We start from the raw sequence: 24224 nt of genomic DNA on the forward strand, positions 1-24224 counted from the left end.
TTATTATTTTCACAATGCATTTAAAAATAATTTGGAAAATCCAAAAGTGCACGCCTCATAATTTTTTTTTAATAAATATTTATTAATTATTATTTTTGTTTATTTAATAACAATTAAACCACATCGAATCAGACCCTGAAAAATGAAAGGGTTCTATTCCTGAGCATACTCAAGCGTAAGAGAAAAAAAAAGACTCGATTAGTAAAGTATTTCGGTCGCTATCGTGTTAACAAGAAAAAGGATCCGCACATACAGACACACGGACGTCCAAGACAGAACTTTTTTAAACTGTTTTTTAACTAGTTTAAATAACAAAAATGACACCAAAAATATCATGAACGTTAAAAATAGTGTTTTTTCTTAATATGTGTGTGTATGTATTATCTTACAAGTGCAATGTATGATACATAAAGACATTTTAAGTTTGAAAAATCAGATGTTTTGCGTGAAGTGACAGTAGTACCCACCTCAACGCTTCGCTTATGAGGCGTGCAATATACATGCGATCTTCACACTGCCTCGCATCATGCTGCATGTTGCGTGACTGCGTGTTTAACGTTACTTGTAAGTATCTCCGTTTGTATAGAAAACACGCACAGTCCAACACACTAATAATAATAGTTTAATAAAACTAGAAAAACACGCTTTTTATAGAAAACCGAACTAAAAAATAGAAAATTTTATCAAATTAGTGTACGTATTGTCATCGGTCCTCAATTAATCTACAAAGTTTGAACGAAATCTGGCCGTTTAAAGTGGGTCAAAATCGCGCCCAAACAAGTCGGTTACAAACAAACAAACAAACAGGTGTGTTATGTACCAACATATAACACGCCTTAACTATTAGAGGATGCATGGGGCCACCCAAGAAGGACTTGCACCTGTTAGCAATTGCGACATCGCGCACACCTGCGATTCCAGAGAGTGTTGCGGCAATCATCGCCACCGCGACGCTGTAGCTGCTCCGCCGTGGACGAAGAGCACTCTTGGTTCCAACATTGAACCGGGAGGGACGTAGTTTAAGTTAGGAATAATTTATAATGTAATTTTTTTACAATAAATTATTAATAAGTAAATTTCGGTTTTTTTTGCGCCTTCGCGGGTCGGTCAATATAATTGGTGAAGCTAATATAAAGCGTGTAAAAAAGCAACCACGCGCGTTCATGCGGATCACGCGCATACACGCGGAGAAACATGCACACCCGCGCGTAGGTGCGGGGCGAGACGCAAGGTATGGCACACCGCACACCGAATCCCGCAGTGCCGCGCGTGATTTTGAATGCGCGTGACGTATGTGTTTGAAAATGGATCTCGATATCGATCGATTTATATTCGAAATCGAAAACCACCCAGCTATCTGGAATACGAAATGTGATGAATACAGTGACAGAGTGCAGAAGGTGAAACAATGGGAGGAAGTAACAAATATGTTTACTGATAATAATGCATCGGTTGAAGAAAAAAAAAAGAACGGTAAGTTGTTTTACTGGCCGGTTGGCTTGGTTGGTAGTGGCCCTGCCTTCAAACTTCAAAGCCAGAGGTCGTGGGTTCGATCCCCACCCGGGGCAAATATTTGTGTGATGAACATAGATGTTTGCTCTGTGTCTGGGTGTTAATTATCTATATTAGTATTTATTTAATATTATATATATGTATACATTATATCAGCCATCTCGTTTCCATAACACAAGCGAAAGTTTATAGTATGGGATCAGATCGTGCCGTGTGTGAAAATTGTCCCGAAATATTTATTCATTTATTTTAATTTTTTTATTTACTACAAGTTAATGATAGGTAAATTACAATTATGAACGCTGCAGCTAGTTTAAGCATATTTGTTTTGCCACGGCAAAGGGTCAATATTAACAAAAAAATCAGCTAAATTATTCCTTGCGACATTTCCTCGTGTATCTGATACACAGATGATAGAACTCTAGCCCTCGGAATTTCGCACATACCCTCTGTATCACCATTGAATACTATTTCGTTGAAATTAACACCATACCTTTCTCTTACGAAATTGTGGAGCAAACAGCACGCTTTGATAATTTTTATTGCTAAATTTACGTTAATATCTAATGGTCGTTGAAATATTCGCCATTTGTGAGTTAAAATTCCAAATGCACATTATATGCGCTCGGCTCAAACGATAGTTAAATATTATTTTAGTAAAATTCAAGTTCGTCCTCGGATATGGCCTTAATATGTGTTCAGAAATGCTAAAAGCTTCATCGCCTATGAAAAAATATGGCAGATCATTGGGAACGCCCGGAATATTCGATTCTTTGATTAAATTCCCTAAGTTTTTTGTAAAACATTGAATTCTGAAAAACAGTACTACCGCTACATTTACCATACGCACCAACATCGATGAAAATGAATTTATAATTAGAATCACAAATGGCTAATAACAATATTGAAAAAAAATGTTTGTAATTGTTTGTTTTGTTTCATGTTGTGTTGCTTTAATTTTAATTATTGTATTCTGTGTCAATTGTGTTTGTTATTATTGTGGAGTCAAATAAATGATCTTTCTTTCTTTCTTAATTGTAATACAATGATCCTGTTAAGGATGGTTTGTAAACTCTGACATGTTTTCCATCAATAGCCAATCACATGAGGAAAATTTGCCCGTTGTTGGAAACCTTCAGCTATGCTTAACCACGCATCAATCGTGAGCTCAGGAAAACATTCTGCTCTCATGAAGTCCCAAATGGCAAACAAACTTGCAATTACAAAAATGCAAACTTCTTCCACGATTTTTCTGATGATTGATAATCCTATTTTTCAAAGGAAAACCCGCATAGTTCCCGTTCCCGTGGGATTTCCGGGATAAAACCTATCCTATGTGTTAATCCAAGTTACCCTCTATACATATGTGTGCTAAATTTCATTGTAATCGGTTCAGTAGTTTTTACGTGAAAGAGTAACAAACATCCATACATCCATACATCCATACAAACTTTCGCCTTTATAATAGTATTAAGATGAAGAGCTTTTTTTTATTTTGTTTTAGGAATATTACTTCAAAAAAGGTGGAGAACGCTTCGTGATGCTTTTGTTAAAGAACAGCGGGAATTAGCTACTACCAAAAGCGGATCAGCTGCTACGCATAAAAAATACAAATATTATGACCAACTCTTGTTTCTCTTACCAGTAGTATCAATGAATAAAACGCACAACAGTACGGTAAAACAAGAAAACAATGAACCAGTTGAAGAGGAACAATGTAGTAAAATAATTCCACCGAAACCAAAGAAAACCAAAAACAGTGACCCAACAGATAAAATTGGTAGTGAACTTTTGAACGTTTTAAAATCTACGTTGCAACGAAAGATTGATGAAGAAGATTCTGATCGACAATTTATGTTGTCATTGGTTGACGATTTTAAAAGGGTGCCTCAAAGATTAAAGCCAAGGTTAAAGATAAATATAATAAAATGTATCTTGGAAGCACAAAATGAGGAAGGTAATTTCCAACAAGTACAAGGAGATACAGCTACCAACTAAGCGTTTTTGCACAGAGGTTAGGGCGTATGCGCAATAACCTACATACCGACAATAACTAGACAACAATAATACATACCTGCTAATATTATAATAAAGCTGAAGTGTTTGATTGTAGATTATATAATATATTTCAGTTTAAGTACCTTTATTGTTCAATATTATAATTTAATCTATAATTTCGCTATAGTTGCTTGATGCTTCTTTACATCAATAAAAAAATGTGTCACACCATATTATTTTCCTGTTGAAGAATACTGAATATAAATTAAAATTAGCACAAAGCAATATTTTTCCAAACATACGGTAACCAAATTATATATTCTAATAATAAAAACAAATAAAGAATACCTCGAAAAAACAAATAGAAGATGAAAATAAATTCTTTTGCAACAATAAAGTGCGTACACTCATAAAATAAATAGGTTTTCAACAACTAGGTATGTTTATTATTTCTTATCGCTTAACCTTCAAACTAATATTATAAGCGCTACAGTATTAAATACTTGCACCAAATAATAAATATGAATAATAATTAAACAAACAGAAATATTAAATAACAACATTCGTAACTCACCGAATTAAAAAAAAATCAAATTTCGAATAACGCACACATCTATCCTTCCTTCGCACACTAATTACTTAAATGTCAAAACAGTCCATGTAATTATTTTACGAAAACACGATCTCAATTTAAACACAACGATTTTGTTATTTTTACGTCCACAGTAATGAGATTTATTCAATGTTTTTCCCTTTTAACGGCTCGGGTGTAACGAGTCATCGCGGATATCAACACATAAGTCACTCCCGTCGAACCTAACGAGCGAAAAACATCACATGGGGTATACACGGAAATTTTACGGGGACGAGGAGCGAGAGACGTGCTCTCCCTCCCGAAGCCGGAATGTTACTGAAAGCTGAAAGCTGAAGCTGAACGGACCCTATCGTTTCAACAAATCTATAAGAGAAAGTACACGGTGTTGCTGTCTCACTCGCACATGTTCCTGCAGGAGCGTCCCGTCTCGCTCGATTCGTTATCCTGGCCACTTGCAAACGAAATAAAAAAAATAAAAAATAATATCAAATTACGCTGCCATTAAGTGAAATGGAACGCATATTTTTCAGCATGACGTTTTGTTTTTGACGCTAATTTTGGCGGGAACTGCCATATTGTCAGTGCAAACGTAAATATTGTGTAATATCAGTTTAATTGCGGTTTATTTTGATAAGGTGGCATTCAGTGCGTTATTGGCTACATTATTATGATACACAAGCGAAATCCCGCGGTTTGCGTGATCTTTATAAAATAATTGTTTCAAACTTTTGATGTCGCCTGATGTCGCATTTTCTTTTGGTTTTCTATGAAAATGTAAGGTGAGTGGAATGTGATTTTTATTTTTCTTTTGTCTAAAACAAAAGCAAAAATTAAATATAAGTAACTAACTAGGTACTTACTTACCTAAACATATTTAATTCGATACAAATTCAAATCAAAATCTACTCGAACGATTTTCAAAATTCTCTACCATTTTAAAGACGAAACTACACTAAGTAACATTTAAGCTATTATTTTAAACTATTTGTTTGATATAAGGTGAAGAACAAAGAAATTGTACTCGTACATTTATATTCCTAAAAAAATATGTACACAATGTAATGTGTCTCAGCCATTTTGTCTTATCTCACAAATATTTTACCTACTAAATTTGTGCTTTATGAATCTAAGGAATTTATAAGTGATAAGAACAGGTCAACAAGTTAAGATGATACTTTGTTGATTGTGTCAAAGTAAATTCTACTACTAGGTACCTATTACTAGCTTTCTGCCTACGGCTTCGCCCGCTTCGTCCAAACTAGGGATGTAACGATACCGATACCGATACCGATATATCGGCCGATATAATCGGCAAGCCGATATATCGGTATCGCCGATAATAAAACAACCGATACCGATATCAAACAATTCAAAAAACCGCGCCCATTGCCCAATGAACGATGCGGGAGGCCGCCCGCGCGTGCGCACTTTGTTTTCTGAAAAAACTCTACCAATAGTAAACTTTTATTAGGTACTGATTGTATGTGTATTACTTAAAGTTTAACTGACTTTGTAAAATAATAATACTAAAATAAATGGTTTTGTTGATTTTGATTTGGCATTTTTATTTAAAAGAATACGATTAACATAATAGCATAATTCACTATTTATTTTTCTACCAAGCCATCGATATCGGTATCGGTATCGGTATCGCCGATACATTACTACAAATATCGGTATCGTATCGGCAAAATCATGTATCGTTACATCCCTAGTCCAAACTATGTAGTAAAAGCTTCTTGGAAGCCATTCTATTTTAAATTCATCAATATTAATTGTATTGTTTTAAAGATCATAAGCATACCTACATAGAGACAGACAGACAGCGAAAAGTGACTTTGTTTTATACTATGTAGTGATAATCTGTTACGAATATGCAATCCAATTACGAATAGGAACGTCAATGAACTTTAGGTAACGTTAACTAGCTTTCCGCCCGCGGCTTCGCCCGCGTTTTCAAAAAAACCCGCACAGTTCTCATTTACGTGGGATTTCTGGGATAAAACGTCCTATTTGTTAATCTAAGTTACCCTCTATATGTGTGCTCAATTTCATTGTTATCGGTTCAGTAGTACTTGCGTGAAAGAGTAAGAGCTAGCGCGCACGAGCAACTTTGTCTCCGCAACTATTTTGTCTCTCCCATCAATTTGTATGGGGAGTTGCGTCGCTACGTGATGACATTCATACTAGCCCATAGGTGGGAGAGACAAAATAGTTGCGGAGACAAAGTTGCTCGTGCGCGCTAGCTCTAACAAACATACAATTATACACACCCATTCTCACAAACTTTCGCATAATTATTATAATACATATTAGTAGGAAGTAGGATAGGATTAGTAGGATTATTAGAATGATGATAAGTTGAATATGCAATCCAACTAAGAATAGGGACGTCAGTGTCATTTAATACATACGTCAATTACATCAAATCGCGTCAAATTTGATTTAAAAAACGATTTGACTATATAATACGAGACATTGGCACAATTCTAACAACGCAGTAGGTACCGCAATACTTAAAAAAGCGGCCAAACACGATTTGTTAATTTATAGTATTTGTCATTGTATCGGCAGCGGTAATATATTATATTTGAAAATTTCAGCATTCTAGCTATCACGGTTTTCGAGATACAGACAACGAAGTCTCAGTAATATAAGGTCCCGTTTTACCGTTTCGGTACGGAAACCTAAAAATAAAATTGAATAAAAATTATTTTTGCAAATAACTAACGGTTGCAAACATTATCGTTTAAATTATTAATATACGTTTGAATTAACACCTATGACATCACAAAATGGTGGTGATTCGATCCTATTCTTAGTAGAATCGCATAGGATCGTAAATAATAAATGTACATGTAGTCTTACCACATTATATTATGTATATTAATAAGTCCATTTATAGTAATAGCCCCGAAAAAACTAAAAGAAAACAATAACAAACATAACAGAAACAATTGATGACTTGCAAAAATCTATAACTACACCACAGCCTACACCTAAGAAATAATAATAATATCCGCCCGCGGCTTCGCCCGCTTGTTAACAGTTTTCACAGAAAAACCCGCATATAGTTCCTGTTCCTGCGCGATTTCCGGGATAAAAAGTAGCCTGTGAATTATTCTGGGTCTTCAGCTACCAAATTTCATTGCATTCTTTCAATTTCAGAAATATTTGCGTGAAAGAGTAACATCCATCTCCATAAACTTTCGCATTTATAATATTAGTAGTATTTTCAGACAGACATACAAACACGTACACCATATGGCTACTTTATGGGTTAATGACGGGACCAGCTTCGTGGGTCATTAACAAAATTTACGAGAACATTGTATTAGAGATCTTACATACGGTGGGGGTTAATAAAACCTTTTATTGTGCCCGAAGGAGACATCAACTTGAACATAGATTTACTAGTGGATTATTGATTTAACCGACTTCACAAATGATGCGTTTTACTAGTCACTAGATATCATAAAACAAAGTCATTTCCCGCTCTTCGTATGTATATGTTTAAAAAACTTTAAACCAACGTACCATCTTTGCAACTACGCAATGGATTTTGATGCGATTTTTTAAATAGATAGTTGTTGTCGAGCATAATTATATTTTTCGTATGACTGTTTATTTTTTATCATTCCCTTTAACAGATTAATATTGGTACATTTATTTTACTGTTATCATAAGCATGTATTATAAATTAAAGAAAGCGTATTCAAACGAATGTTAGTAAAAAAATAATTTATTTGATATTTTTTGTTATTACACAAAATGTTATAAACTCTCACAGAGAATATTCAAATTCTGTTGTTCTCGTAAATTACACAACAAAGACAAAGCTACGATACAATACAATTGTAATTTATCAGTATTAAAGAAACAATAACTCTCCGTATTTTATAATCAGTTCAACAACTCAGATGAATTTGATCAAGTGATAGATAAGGAACTTTTGTAATTATAATTCTTGGGAACTCAGAATAATAGCATTTATACAACTTCTCAATGCTGAGCGCCTTACAAGGAAACAATTATACTTTTTTAATCGTTTTTGCTATTAAAATTTGATAGGCGTAATTTTTTATTTGCTGTGAGAGAAAGGACGTAATTAATAATTTTTCCACTTATTTTATTAATGCAATGGATTTTTTATTCACTTGAAAGATATTATTTTAATACTACGTAAGAGATTTAATCTAATTAATAGACTTTTATGGTGATTTTCAGGTACTTTTTTTTTGTACACACAGCATGTACATCTATTAGCTATGCCCCGTGATTTTTCTGTTTTTTTTCCCACATTATTCTGTTCTTTTTGGTCTTAGTGGTGATATTTTAAAGATTAAAGGCTATAGCTTTCCTCGATAAATAGACTATCTAATAGCGAAATAGTTAATTTTTAAAATCGGACCCGTAGTTACTATGATTAGCGTGTTCAAGCAAACAATCAAATTCTTCAGCTTTATAACATTAGTATAGCTTGACAATAATTATTATTATAAAACTTATTAGTTATTACCTATTTAGAAAGTAAGACGTAACAATATTAAAAATATTTCGATACAGATTTTTTGCTCTTTTAAGTTTTAGTCAAGTCAAGTACAAGGTCCTAAAATAGATAGTACAGTAGAATAAACTTAAAATCCCGTCAAAAAATCGGTTCAGCCATTCCTGAGATTAGCCAGAACAAACAGACAGACAGACAAAAATTGTAAAAATTACTATTTTGGTAGGTACGTATATATATGTACATTGTATGTACAGTGCATACATCCATAATATTATGCATTTCATAAAAGTCTGTTATTTCAATATTAAAACCAGACACTCCAAATTTTATATTTGGTTATAAATTATATCCAATCTTTTACCTATACATATGTATGTACAGTATTTATAGGTTACTAGCTTTCCGCCCGCGGCTTCGCCCGCGTTTTCAAAGAAATACCCGTTCCCGTAGGATTTCCGGGATACAACCTATCCTATGTCCTTTCTCGGGTATCAAAATATCTCTATACCAAATTTCATGCAAATTGGTTCAGTAGTTTAAGCGTGATTGAGTAACAGACAGACAGACAGAGTTACTTTCGCATGTGTAATATTAGTATGGATAGATTATATCCAATCTTTTACCTATACATATGTATGTACAGTTAATTCATACATATGCGTGCCATGGAATTAACTGTAACTCCATTAACCCTTTTTTTTTTTCAAGTGGGGAAATCTTGCCTAAGATACCCACGGCTCCCGGGGAAGGAGCCGTGGGTTATGTCGGATTCCTACCGACTAAAACCCCACCGTGTACCAGTGCGCTGCTTTAGACGGGATGCGGGTACACATTCGCAATCTAACTCCATTAACCCTTTACCAATCTTCATAGAGTGAACAATTTTATAAGTTGTTATTTTTATTATGTTACCAATATGGCAATAATAAAACACATAAATTTCTCTTTTATACCACAAACTCCCCATGGAAATAATTCTAATGGCAATTAGATTAGAGTGCTTTTATATGAAATATCTTTTTAACAGTTAAAGTTCCCATTTTTATAAATTGAGTGGAATATGATTATTTTATTCGTATCAAACGAACGACCTTTGACCTACCTTATCAAAGCCCTTGAGACCTTTTAAGTTTATTCTACTGTTATATCTATATAATATATAAACAAGCTTCCCGTCCGCGGCTTCACCCGCTTTTTTATTTAATAAATTATGCAGTAAACACTCTTATTATTGAAGACAGAATAAAATTCAATGCTGTAGTTTTTGAGTTTTTCGCGGTGTAGGACTTTTGTTTTTTATCATGTAACAAAAAACCTATAAAAAGTTATTCTTGTATTATACAGTGCATCGGTAAAAAAGATTATTGTGTTCAGATAATAATGACTTACTATGACCATGGACTAATGGACTAATATAAATATTAAATATATATATTTGTCTATGCTATGACCATGGACTAATATAATATGCTATGACTAAATGCATCTACAGACGCTCCGATTTGGTTGGTGCCAACCATCCGACCACGACCAAATCGGAAAGTGTAGAGAGCGGTCGGTCCGACATAATTATTATTAATATTGGTTTGACGTGGTCGGATGCGCCGGCGGTACCGACCAAACCAACTTCCTATCCGATCCAACCAAATTGGAACGTCTGGAAGCTTTGTTCCGACCAAATCGGCTCATTCCATAGAGTAATATAGGTAATTGGCTCATTCACATTCGCAACGCCGCCGGTGTAGGACGTCAACATGAACGCCGAGGGAGTTACGGTCACCGAACGTGACATATTAATAAAATTGCTGGAACTATATAAAGACTTTCCCTGTTTGTGGGACTTAAGTAACAAAGATTACGCAAATAGAGATGCCAGAAATCAAGCGTATTTTATTATGTTAGAAGTATTAAAAAAAATTGACAGTGCGGCTACATTAAAAACCTTAAAAAATAAGTTGTAAGAGCCGCATATGACTGTAATTTTCTCTATTTCTATAGTAGAATTTAGCCCATTCTCTTCGTACTATGGTCAACTGACATATTACTCTATGGTCAACTGACAGCTGGAAGGCCAACCGTCGGACAATCTGTAGCAATGTTGGAATGGTTGCCTTGTCGGTTCCGATATGGTTGGCACCAACCAAATCGGAGCGTCTGTAGATGCTTTAAAGAAACAGCGTTCAATAGTCAAGTAAGTCATTTTTTACTGTCTAATAAAAGTAAAATTTATAATAATAATATACACAGGCCCTGTGCACAGGCCTATAAGGCATATTAAGGGCATATTATAGCATCCAACTGGTTAAATATAATTAAATTTATCGAAAGTAAAGTAATAAATAGTCATTTACACAGAAAATACAATTTTTCTACATAAAAATATTATGGGCAAATACATACATCACAACACAATAATAGAACATACGACAAATAAACATATTTATAAACATAATAATTATATTCTAAAGAATAATTATCATACCTAGATAAGCGTAATATTTAATAAATATGTGTAATTCGTTATCATTTTGCGACGAATGAGTATAAATAAGCGTGCTAGCAACATTTTTAAATTGTCATTGTCAGAGTGTCAGATTGACAGCAACCAATGCAATTTTTTTTTTAATTTTTATCAAGTTGCATGTTTTGCCGGGAAAGTTTCAAGTTGCGATAATCATTGCGTTTTCGCTAATTACAGTTATAGTAACTAATAAATAATGTAAAGTGATTAAACGTCATTGTAAACTAGTTAAGAACGGAATATTTTGTAGTATTATTTGCTTATAAGTTTATTGTTACGATGTCAAAGGTTAAATTGAACTTAATAGCTGCTGCCGCCTGCGATAATATGGGGATTGGAGTAAACGGGACCCTTCCTTGGAGATTAAAGTAGGTACCCACATGTATGAATATTAAAATTAAACAATTTTTACACTTTATTAATATTTTTAAGGATTTTTTCCGTTTTTCCGTCCAGCGAAACTAATTATGCGTACTTGGAATTGAACAACTTTCTAATGTGTTTCTATTTTCTAATCAGGATTCAGGACAACGTGAACGAAAAGTTTAAAATAAGAACTGCAGGCTTTAAAAAAAAATAAAAAAATCTTAACAAATTCCTAAGTTTTGTACATTTATCGTTAATTAATATAATTAAGTCACAGAATACTTATTAGTACTACTCGACCAAGCCAACTAGACCCTTTTCAACTGTGACGTCACCCGCCCATGTCTCGGGTACAGATAGCAAAAAAAATATATTAATAATATCACTGTTCGCTCTCCGCTATGAATAGTCTTATTTTTCCCCATTTCGAGGGCTGTCTATGAATAACAACACAGTAAAAACTTAAACAAATAACAACGAAAAACTTAACAGTCAACAACAAGCTTTAACGATTAATAATAAAAAGTACAGAAATAACTAGCGATGCGAAACGTACGAATGCGTCGATGCTGCGAACCGTACTAAGGCAAACGCGGTACCTGAGGCGGTAAGCGGGCGGGGAGGCCGCATTCCACCCGAGCGTCTAGTTGGCTTGGTCGAGTAGTAGCTAATAATACGATGAATATGTGTCTATACTATATAATAATATGAAGATATAGAGTGTTTGTTTGACCATTCTAAGACATAAAATAATCCATCCAGGATTTCAAAAATTATTTCATCATTCGATATTTACATGATCCCTGAGTGTTATCTTTATATGTACTCAAATTAAAATCAATGCCACTTTCCGTTGTTATTTTATAACTCAAGAAGGGGCTCACCTATCCAAACAGAATGCTTTGTTAGGAATACTTAGTAGATGGTTTATGTGAAGTTTGTACAAAATCGGTAGAGTACTTCATTTATCACATGTTTTTTAAATATTTTACTTTATAAGTAGCGAAGTGCATACAGGGTGCTTAGTCCTACTACTATTATAAAGGCGAAAGTTTGTAAGTATGGATGTTTGTTACTCTTTCACGTAAAAACTACTGAATTGATTTGAATGAAACTTTACCACAATATAGCTTATACATCAGAATAACACATAGGATAGGTTTTATCCTGGAAATCCCACGGGAACGGGAATTTATCAAAAAAATAAATAAATTTTATTTAAATTAAATTATTTAATTAATTAATTTTATTTATATTTTATTTTATTTTTTTCATGAATTCGAATAGAATGATAAAAGTTAATGTATGGCTTTGTTTGGAATATTTTGTAAATAGTTTATAATTATATTAAGTTTGTACAAAATCGGTAGAGTAGTTCATTTATCACATGTATTTTAAATATTTCACTTTAAAATTAGTGAAGCACATACCGGGGCTCTTAGCAGGCTATATACAGTGGTGGACGTTTAATTAGAAACAGGTAACACGATGAAGTAGTCATCAAGTTTATTTAACATTTGTGTATTAAAGTATTAGAGATTAAGCATTATTTCATATGTAATAGAACACCCGTTTATCTAGTTTTATAATAAATTGCTTAATTTTAATCAAACGTTAGCTTAAATTAATAAAATCAAACAACTTTAGGTGAAGTCTGATTTCCGCGTATTTTCAGTCTGGACAACAAATTAGAAACAGCATGTTTCGAGTGTTCTAAAGTCAAAACCTATTAAAATGCCGTCAATATTTTTTTCATCTATAAATATTTGCACCGTTTTTTAAACATTCTATCTAAAAGTTTCTAAAAATTAATTTACTTTGCAGCAAAAATGGGTAAAAGTAAGATTCGTGACCCATCAACAAGAAAAATAATTTTAAGTTTACATTTTGACAAAAACTGGAGTTACAGGAAAATTGCAAATCATTTAGAGTGTTCGATAAAAAGATATTCAATGCTATAGTTTATTTCAAAGAGCATGGTACTTCTGATTAAGTGCCTAGAAAAGCTTGACCATGAAAAACTACTGCTCGCGAGGATAGGTAAATTATTCTTTTCGCAAAGATAGATCCATTTAAAGGTTCCAATTCTATTAGGAAATATGTTTTTGCAAACGTGTGAAAATCTCTTACAATCTGAGCCACGACGTTGTAAAGCCGTTGTTGTCTATAAAGATTATAACAATCTAAAAACAACCCCATACTATAATGTTTCCTCCGCCTTGCTTAACTGTTTTTAATTTATTATCTAAGGTATGGTTAACTGGACGACGCGCGTATCTTTTGCCATCAGAATTGATTAAATTAATTTGTTTCGTCCCAAAATAAAACTTTTTCACTGGCGGACTGTTCTCAAACAATATTTCTTAGTAAATGCAAATCGTCGTTCCCTGCCTAATAAGAAGCTGTACTTTCCTGGCGTCTCTCACAAACAATTTTGCCTCGACTTACCACCCGAAAACCGATCTCATCGACACATGGCGTGGTTCATCTTCGGAAAAAACTAATTTTATAATAGAATTTGAGCTTTTAAATGGATCCATTTTTGCAAAAAGAATCATTTGCCTATCCTCGCGAGCAGTGATTTTTCAAGGTCCAGCTTTTCTAGACACTTGATCAGAACTACCACGCTTATTGAAATAGACTGTAACATTGAATATCTTTTTATCGAACACTCTAAATGATTTGCAATTTTCCTGTAACTCCAGCTTTTGTCAAATTGTAAACTTAAAATTATTTTTCTTGTTGATGGGTCACGAATCTTACTTTTACCCATTTTTGCTGCAAAGTAAATTAATTTTCAGAAACTTTTAGATATAATGTTTAAAAAACGGTGCAAATATTTATAGATGAAAAAAATATTGACGGCATTTTAATAGGTTTTGACTTTAGAACACTCGAAACATGCTGTTTCTAATTTGTTGTCCATACTGAAAATACGCGGAAATCAGACTTCACCTAAAGTTGTTTGATTTTATTAATTTAAGCTAACGTTTGATTAAAATTAAGCAATTTATTATAAAACTAGATAAACGGGTGTTCTATTACATATGAAATAATGCTTAATCTCTAATACTTTAATACACAAATGTTAAATAAACTTGATGACTACTTCATCGTGTTACCTGTTTCTAATTAAACGTCCACCACTGTATGTCTCATGGTGAAGCCAGGCAGATTGCTTGAATCACACTAACTAATATACCGTAATATTATAAATTCGAAAGTTTGTGTGTGTGTGTGTGTTTGCTACGCTTTCACGTAAATACTACCAAACCAATTTAAATTAAATTTAGTACACATAAAGAAGGTTACTTGGATTAACACATAGGATAGGTTTTATCTTGGAAATCCCACAGGAACGGGAATTTATCAGGTTTTTCTTTGAAAACGCGGGCGAAGCCGCGGGCGGAAACTTAGTATACCATAACTAAAACTCTAAAATTACTCATTCCAGAAAAGAAATGGCCTACTTCACGTCCATGACTTCAAATGTTAAAGACAATTCTAAAAAGAACGCAGTTATCATGGGTCGAGTGACATGGGATTGCATACCTCTGAAATACAGGCCTCTGGTTGGCAGAATCAATATTGTGCTTACAAGCAATGTGGATAAATTGAAAACGCAAGTAATGTTTATTTTGTGTGACTTTAATGGACTTAAAATTACCAATCTTCATAAGGGCTTTATTGTTAAATTGAAAAGGAAAGTTTGTGTATAGTTTTTTTTTAATTTAGTTGAGAATATTTAGTAATAACAATATGTAATACACTATTTAACATATTGTTATTATATATGCACATTCATACACTATACATAATATTCTTATTTAGTTTAGAATATTTAGTTAATTAAAACACTATTTAGAATATCCACAGTGCTCATATCCTAATAGCTAATCCTTTAGATAGTAATTAGGGAGCGTTCAAGTATCACATAACATAATTTTTGAAGATTTATGATCCCTCCCCCCCCTTGTAACGCATTTTTCTGTTGCACAGACATTGTAACATTTTACGAAACCAAAATTGCACTACATAATACTTGAACGCCCCCTTGCTTCAAAATATTTTTGTATTGTAATTATAATTATATGTTTAATCGATGTTATTAAAGCAATGACAGATTTTGAATGCAAGACATAATGGGTGATATCACCACTTGAACCCTGTTTTTGTACATTATTTTATTTTAAAAGCAGACATAATTTTTTGTGCATTTGAATCACCTAAATTTAACGGACACCTAAGTAAAGAACATAATATCTAGTAATTTTGAATTCAGAATAATCATAAATGTTTGTATTTTGCACAAATTATATATCTAGTACTTTGTTTTCTCTTTTAGAAGCTAGATTTCACTTTATAGAAATACTAGCTGTGCCCCGCGGTTTCACCCGGTGGCTCTGCTCCTGTTGGTCTCAAACTCAAACTTAAACATTTATTTATTCAATTCGACTTCTTATAAGCACTTTTGAATCGTCGTAACATTTTATAAACACACAGCTAGTTAATAAGAAAATAATCACTTTCATATTAAAACTAAGGAAAAGGAAAGAAAAAGTCAGTTTGATTATTTTAAAAAGCTTTTAATAGTGAAGTCCCATGTCCCTTAGTGGGGTAAGGGGCAGATGCATTATACATCTGTTTCACTGATCGATTTTCTTTAGGGACAAGTAGGTGATCAGCCTTCTGTGTCCTACCAGACTGAGACAATTTTTTTTCTTCGTCTCCACCGGGAATCGAACCCAGGACCCCTCGATGCTACACTCACGCGTCAACCACTGTACCAAGGAGGCGGTTTGAATAGATTAGAATCCTATTAATATTATAAAGGCGAAAGTTTGTATGGATGTATGGATGTTTGTTACTCTTTCACGTAAAAACTACTGAACCGATTACAATGAAATTTAGCACACATATAGAAGGTAACTTGGATTAACACATAGGGTAGGTTTTATCCCGGAAATCCCACGGGAACGGGAACTATGCGGGTTTTCCTTTGAAAACCAAAATCTATCTTCTTCCAGGTCCCAGATGGTGTTGAAGTAGTAAGAAATCTCGATAAAGCGATCGAACTTATTGAGAGTCGATCAGATATTGAATCAGCCTGGGTTATAGGCGGCTCTTCTATATATAAGGTAATAGTATATTAATAACCATTTTTAATATGTCCATAGAATCCATTTTTAGTAAACACATATGTATTAATAAATACAAAAGTCACTCTGACTTTTCTTCACGCCTAAACTACTGAACCAATTTGGTACAAAGATAGTTTGACATCTAAGAAGGATAGGTTTTATACCGAAAAATCAAATATAATGAGCGATGTTTTTAAACCATTCCTTCATTGAAATGTTAATTATTGCATTGAAGTAATGTTTAAAATCCATTGTACCGTTTATATTATTAAACTCTACCTAATACACCAATAAGCAGAGTTTTGTTTCGGACAGTTTTTGAGCATGATTGTATTTCTAGTTGAGTATTTGTGAGAAAGATTGTAAAGATTTATGAATGTATGTTTACTTTCTTACGCGAAAACTACTGAACAGATTTTGATGACTTGGCAGTTATATAGCATAAGTACCTAAATCACATTTAATATATAAGTATACCAAAACACAATAATTTTTAACTTAATAACTAGCCTTACAACAATTTAATGTTACTAACATTATGTGTATGTTTGTCTTTCACGTCGCAACGGAGTGATTTTATGGTATGAATTTTGTGTCTGGAGATAGTTAGCAAGCTAGAGAGTGACATAGGCTACTTTTTACCGCGTTGAAACAACTCATTTCCAAGGAAAATTTACTTTGCCAATATGAGTGAAGCCGCATGCAAAAACTAGTTACGTTACCATAGACAAAACAGCTTATCTATACTAATATTATAAAGCTGAAGTTTGTTTGTTTGTTTGAACGCGCTAATCTCAGGAATACTGGTCCGATTTGAAAAATTATTTCGGTGTTAGATAGCCCATTTATCGAGGAAGGCTATAAGCTATATATCATCACGCTAAGACCAAAAGGAGCGCAGCCATTATTTAATATATTATTTGGTATTCAAATGCTTTATAAATGAGAATTTTTTTAGAGTTTTAAAAACGATCACTAGGCGGGAATCGAACCCACTTTTTTTCAAACAAATAAAGTTCGTAACAGCTAATATTACAAACTAATGTATGAGAGATAAGATTTATTGACAATATTATATTTTTGTCATACATACATATTATAGATTTAATTTTTGTACATAGGCACTTATACATTTTTAGTTTTAATTTCTGTACATTCTTAAACATGTTACAGCTTCATTTCTGTATATAAAATGTTATGTATAAAATGTATTTGCTTTTTGTATTTTTATTAGTTATCAGGTACAAAAACAAGATGGCGCTGTATCTGATAATAATTTATTCCATAGAATTTGTTTAATTATGTAGGTACAATGTATAAATTAGCATTGATGTACCTGGTACATCAATGCTAATTTATAAAAAAAAATATTAATAATTTCTGAGAATTTGAATTTCATCTCATTAACTTGTTTATCTTGATCTTATCTTAATCTTTATATATACAGGGTGGAAGGTTAAGATGGGGCATGAAGGGCAGGTACCTTAACCGTTGTAGCTACATGAAAACGTTCTTAGGAGACTATCCTTAAATTCTTGAGAAATTTTAATCTGCATTCACAGATTTTTGAAAAAATGTACGGTCAGCAAGGAAATCGGCAGTTTTCAAAAAAAATTTTTTTGATGCCAATCGATCCAGTTTCTCATGGGGATCAAAACACTCTAAAAGACCAACTGAGGTATGAGTACTAGAAAAGTCAGAAATCGTGAAAAACTATTTCCACACATTCACTAAGAAAATAAGTGATTCAACAAAAGATGCGCTAATAGAAAACTCCAAAGAGATTTTCAGGCTTCAAAATTTTTTGTTTCTGATTATTAAAACACATACTGATAATAAGAAGAAACATTAATTTAATTAAACGGTTGTCAAAGAAAATAAAAAATAACAAAATATGTAATAACAAAAAACAACATTTAAAGTGGTGATAATTCCAGAATTTCTGAAATAATTTACATAAAACTTATGATATGAGATGCTCAAAGTGGTCACCGTTTTGACGTAAACATAGGTTTGTTCGTTTTACTACTGAGCGCGTAGCAGCCGACAACTTATTTGGGTGAATTCCGTAAAGTAGGTATTGCAGAAAGTGAATCTTTTAGTTCTTGAGCATTGTTGTATGATCTTTTATAAATTTCATTCTTTACATAACCCCAGATGAAAAAATCTAGAGGTGTCAAGTCGGGGCTACGGGGCGGCCATCACCACTTTAGGGCCGGCACCCACTGCCGGCACGGCATGGCATGGCAGGGCAGAGGTTTTTATTACTAATGAATTTATTTTGAATCTTATTTCAATCAGTTTAGAATTCAAGTTACTTTATTTCGATGCCACGATGCCTCGACGTGTCGCAGGATGCTGCAGCATGACGCGGCACGCCGCAGGATGCGGCGGCATGACGTGTCCTGCTGTTTCAATCCAAGGGATGCCGCGGCGCGCCATTGTATCCCACGAGGCGTATGCGTCACTTTGGGGTCGAGGAATTATGATTACTAGCTAGTTGAAATAAGGTTGAAACTTATTCAGCATTAGCGCGGAGCAAAACTGATGGATGCCAGAGTGGCTGGGCTTTTAGCAGGATGCCACGGCATGCCACTGAATGCCGCGGGATGCCACTGCACGCCGCGGGATGCTCTGCCGTGCCATGCCGTGCCGTGCCGGCAGTGGGCACCGGCCCTTAAATGTTGTTTTTTGTTATTTTTATTTTCTTTGACAACCGTTTAATTAAATTAATGTTTCTTCTTATTATCAGTATGTGTTTTAATAATCAGAAACAAACAATTTTGAAGCCTGAAAATCGCTTTGGAGTTTTCTATTAGCGCATCTTTTGTTGAATCACTTATTTTCTTAGTGAATGTGTGGAAATAGTTTTTCGCGATTTCTGACTTTTCTAGTACTCATACCTCAGTTGGTCTTTTAGAGTGTTTTGATCCCCATGAGAAACTGGATCGATTGGCATCAAAAAATTTTTTTTTGAAAACTGCCGATTTCCTTGCTGACCGTACATTTTTTCAAAATTCTGTGAATGCAGATTAAAATTTCTCAAGAATTTAAGGATAGTCTCCTAAGAACGTTTTCATGTAGCTACAACGGTTAAGGTACCTGCCCTTCATGCCCCATCTTAACCTTCCACCCTGTATAAATCGTGTGTCACAATGTTTGTCCTCAATGGACTCCTAAACCACTTAACCGATTATAATAAAATTCGCACACCATGTGCAGTTCGATCCAACTTGAGAGATAGGATAGTTTAAACATGTAGGTACCACGGGCGAAGCCGGGGCGGACCGCTAGTAGAATATAGATTGCCAAAAAATTATAGATAAATATTTTTATAACATAAACAATTTCTTATTTTTTTCAGGCCGCCATAGAGCATCCGAACTGTGACAAGATATATTTGACAGAAATACAGAAATCTTTTATCTGCGACACGTTTTTTCCCGCCTTCGACAAGAAGCAATTCAAGCAAATACAAGAAGATGGCGTCGATAATGAAAAACAATCCGAAAATGGCATAGATTATTACACTAGAGTTTATAAGAAAGTTTTATAATAAAACGTTTTGGCTGGTGTGTTTTTTATTTCCGTTGTATAAACATAAACGTATAATGTTGCACAAATATATAATAAGGTTTAACCTTTTGACCGCCAGAGCAAAAACGCATCGCCGTGCCCTCCACGCCAAGCCACAAATTCAATGAGATAACCTTGAAAATAGTAGGGAGTCCAAAATGTTATCGATAAACATAATAATTCACGTCTGAATATTTGAATAAACAGCTTATAACACAAAAATAATATTTATTTAACCTCATCTCCTACTGTAAAAACTTAAGACCACATTTATAGCAACTATCAACAAAAAAAATCAACCTTTTGAGATACAAAAATACATATAAAATTGCAGCAAGTTACAGCACTATTCTCTATCAGTTACGCCCCATTGGCATGTATACATGCCAATGGCGCGGGCAACCATCCTTTTTTTTATAATCTCTCGCTTCTGATTAGGGATGTGTAGCTATATATTATTATAACTTATCGAGTTTATTTATTAAGTTTATATGAACTATAGGTATTATTGTGGAGTGTTTATTTGTAAATATCAAAACAACTATTACCTTTAAATAAAGGGAATTGCATTAAAACTACATATTTATTTTCCAATCATTTAGTTTAATACTTGAGTTATTACAAATACTAATTATATGTAGGTACCTATTTAGGTCAATTACCATATTTTGATATGACATAGCGACAATTTGTATCATAAGAATATTCTAATAAAGGCACTGATTAGACTTATTAGGTAATAAATTTTGAAAACTGCTCGCTCACTCGCCCGCTACTCGATAAAATATTTTTACTTTCCGCACTTAACAACACGGCACGCGCTTACGACGTCACCAGTCCGACATCTATTCATGTCAATGGCGCAGAAGGGATTGCATATCGATACTGTGCTAGGGATGCGCATGATTGGCGAAAAGGAAAATATTCAAATCAACAATATCCACAATATAGACAATATGGTATTATACCAAAGAATGTAGTATTTACCTTTTTTCTCAGTGACTAAGCTTATATATTTTTTTTGTAGTTATTACAAAAATTAAGCGAATTAGAGTAATTTCGCTGAAATTTTAATGAAGTTACTTGAATATTACACTACATCACTAGTAGGCACGTATACATGTCATTGGCGCGAGAGAACATGCTTTTTTAGCCATTAATTAAGTTATTTTTTGTCATCAAATATTTGAATAACTACTTGGCAATTTTGTTTACTGTGTACAATTATGTAATAACTGGGGATTCAGTTCATAAACTGTATAAATAAAACACGTAAAAGTAAAGGTTTAATATGTTTATTTTGTATTTATCTATGATCTGTTTCTTGGCATGTATAGGTGTCGTTGGCGCACAGGGCACGATTGCGCATGACATCTATAGATGTCATTGGCGTTCAAAAGGTTAATGAATCTTTTTTTTTTTATTGCTTAGGCAGCTGCTTCAATTGTAGTATTGTACAGTACTTCAAGTCCGGTTTTCCTTCTATAATTCCAGAATGCACGAACCGATTTCCACGGTTTTGCATTCGTTGGAAAGGTCTCGGGCTCCGTGAGGTTTATAGCAAAGAAAAGGTGTCTCTGGTGGCGAAACGGAGTTCGCCCGGTTTGCTAGTTGATATTAAATTAGATTAATATTAATAGATTAATAATAGATTAATAAGATTATTATAATATAACCTATGTATCTGAGCTAAATTTCATTAAAATCCATTTATAGATAGCAGTTAAAATAAATAAACAAGTTTGCAGTTACTGCTTGAATTCGAAATTTACTGAACCGATTTGATTGCAACAATAAGCAGATTTATTTTGCATTATATTAAGCCGGGTATCCACTTAGGTTCGCCGTGGATTGCGAACAATGTGTGCTCCGCGAACGTGAACGTGTATAGTGTACACACTTAGGCTGCAACATCAGTGCTCCTGTCGGAGCGCTAAATTCCGCGCTCCGGTCTCCAGTAGACACACGACAAACGGTCGGTGCAAACATGCCGCCTCCAGAATTAGTAGGAAGTGCAGCTTATATTTTGATACATTATATTGTGATGGAATACAAAGAACCTCCTCAATTTTGGCAAGGTAATATGAATAAGGGAAGAAGAAATAATGCATATATTCATCATTTCATCGGACCACTCCATGTTCGCGAACTTAACAAACACACGCTCGCGTCCACGAACAAACTGCGCTCCCCTTTGAGTTCGCGCAAAAAACCGCTTCCGGAGCGCTCCGATCGTGCTCCAGTCGCGCTCCGCGATCACGACGTATCCATTATGTTTGGTTTGCGGAGCGGGCGCGTTCGCAAACCACGGCGAACCTAAGTGGATACCCGGCTTTATGTGAAAAGCTAGCGCGAAGTCTGTTCATTTGTTTTGACTATGCTGTCACCACAGAGTACATTATATTTAAGACTGGGCTGTCACGTTTCCCGCTAGCTAGAGCGGTGAAATGCCTGCCTAGTGGAAACGCGTCTTAATTTCTCATCAAATCGTCATTAATCTTTTATTTACCTATAAATGATTTGAGAATTTATAACTATATCTTTTCATTATTTAAAGTTTAAATACATAGGCAATAAATAAAACAAGCGGCGGATTTTACAATATTTTTTTATTCTGGCAATTAGTGAAAAATTTGCCACCAAAGAAGTCCCGTAGACCCTATGACGGGACTTCTTTAGTGGCAAATTTTTGCACATAAAATGATGCTGCAAATATAAATTCATTAAAATGCCCCCCCAGTTGGGGAAATTGTTATTTTATTGAAACCTCCACGTAGAGTACGCTGTACGCGCCACAACGGAGAACCGATGGAGGAGGCGCTGTTAATGTAACCACAAGCATATTAAAATTTAAATCGATTTACTAGACAACTAATCTTTTAGTTACATGATTTGAAAATTCATAAATATATTTTATTATTATTTAAATACATAGGCAAAAAAAAAATAAAACGAGCGGCGGATTTTACAATATACATATTTTTATTCTGGCAATTGCTGAAAAATTTGCCACCAAAGAAGTCCCGTAGATCCTATCATGGGACTTCTTTATTGGCAAATTTTTGCACCTAAAATGATGCTGCAAATATAAATTCATTAAAATGCCCCAAGAGGTGGGGAAATTGTTATTTTATTGAAACCTCCACGTAGAGTACGCGCTACAACGGAGAACTGATGGAGGAGGCGCTGTTAATGTTACCACAAGCATATTAAAATTTAAGTTCTGACTTTACTTTCAGTCAATTATAATAATAATTGTAAACCTGAAAATATTACCCTGATTAAGTTCCTAAAATATAGCCTTTAATTAATATAATATTACTTATATCAAAATATCTGTTACCTACCTATTGTTATTCTTTCAAGACAACCATAGCACCGATTTTTATGAAATTTGCTATCAAAATACTAAATTGAAGCAACATTTAACGTTCTAATATTTTCCAAATTCCACTACCAGAAGTTATAATAATTTTTTGTCATAGTCTTATCCTACTATTCTACTAGTATCCTATCCTATCCTACTAATCCATACTAATATTATAAATGCGAAAGTAACTCTGTCTGTCTGTCTGTTACTCAATCACGCCTAAACTACTGAACCAATTTGCATGAAATTTGGTATGGAGATATTTTGATACCCGAGAAAGGACATAGGCTACCTTTTATTGCGAAATATGTACCACGGGCGAAGCCGGGGCGGACCTCTAGTACTTAATAATATTATAAATGCGAAAGTTTGTGAGGATGTGTATGTGTGTATTTGTTACTCTTTCACGCAAATACTACTGAACCGATTACAATGAAATTTAGCATATAGAGAGTAACTTGGATTAACACATAGGATATGAATTTCATCAAAAAAATTAAAAGCCGGTCCTTTTTGGAAACTGCATATTTCCCAATTGTCATTCTTCTTAATAAAATATCAAAAATGTTGAATGACACACCAGCGAGATCAAGTAGGTAGTTGTTGGTCATTCTTAATTGATGAAAATGATGAAA

At 33.8% G+C, this 24224-nt stretch overlaps 3 protein-coding genes and 1 long non-coding RNA gene across 4 annotated transcripts in view; 3 read left to right on the forward strand and 1 right to left on the reverse strand.

The window, feature by feature from the left end:
- Positions 1–4407, reverse strand: part of Dgk (diacyl glycerol kinase 1) — a 70602-nt gene extending 66195 nt beyond the window's left edge. The window contains exon 1 of the mRNA XM_090117685.1: positions 4085–4407. The gene's annotated coding sequence lies outside the window, so the exon portion shown is untranslated. The remainder of the gene's footprint in view (positions 1–4084) is intronic.
- The window catches only part of LOC149896654 (uncharacterized), a 209249-nt gene that overhangs the window by 169362 nt on the left and 15663 nt on the right, over positions 1–24224 (forward strand). The window lies entirely within an intron of this gene.
- LOC149896661 (uncharacterized) lies at positions 1266–3911 on the forward strand. Its single transcript, XM_090117737.1, has 2 exons — positions 1266–1473; positions 3017–3911. The coding sequence occupies exons 1-2, from the start codon at positions 1293–1295 to the stop codon at positions 3508–3510; spliced, it is 675 nt and encodes a 224-aa protein (XP_089973863.1). The 5' UTR covers positions 1266–1292; the 3' UTR covers positions 3511–3911.
- Dhfr (dihydrofolate reductase) lies at positions 11235–20444 on the forward strand. The gene is made up of 4 exons (XM_090117515.1): positions 11235–11504; positions 14957–15128; positions 16530–16640; positions 20008–20444. Exons 1-4 carry the CDS (start codon positions 11416–11418, stop codon positions 20197–20199), a joined length of 564 nt encoding a protein of 187 aa, XP_089973641.1. The 5' UTR covers positions 11235–11415; the 3' UTR covers positions 20200–20444.

This window comes from Colias eurytheme, chromosome 28, assembly GCF_061535395.1.
Source record: "Colias eurytheme isolate Ceu_HAF_F1 chromosome 28, ilColEury1 Martin Lab GWU primary, whole genome shotgun sequence".
NCBI lineage: Eukaryota > Metazoa > Arthropoda > Insecta > Lepidoptera > Pieridae > Colias > Colias eurytheme.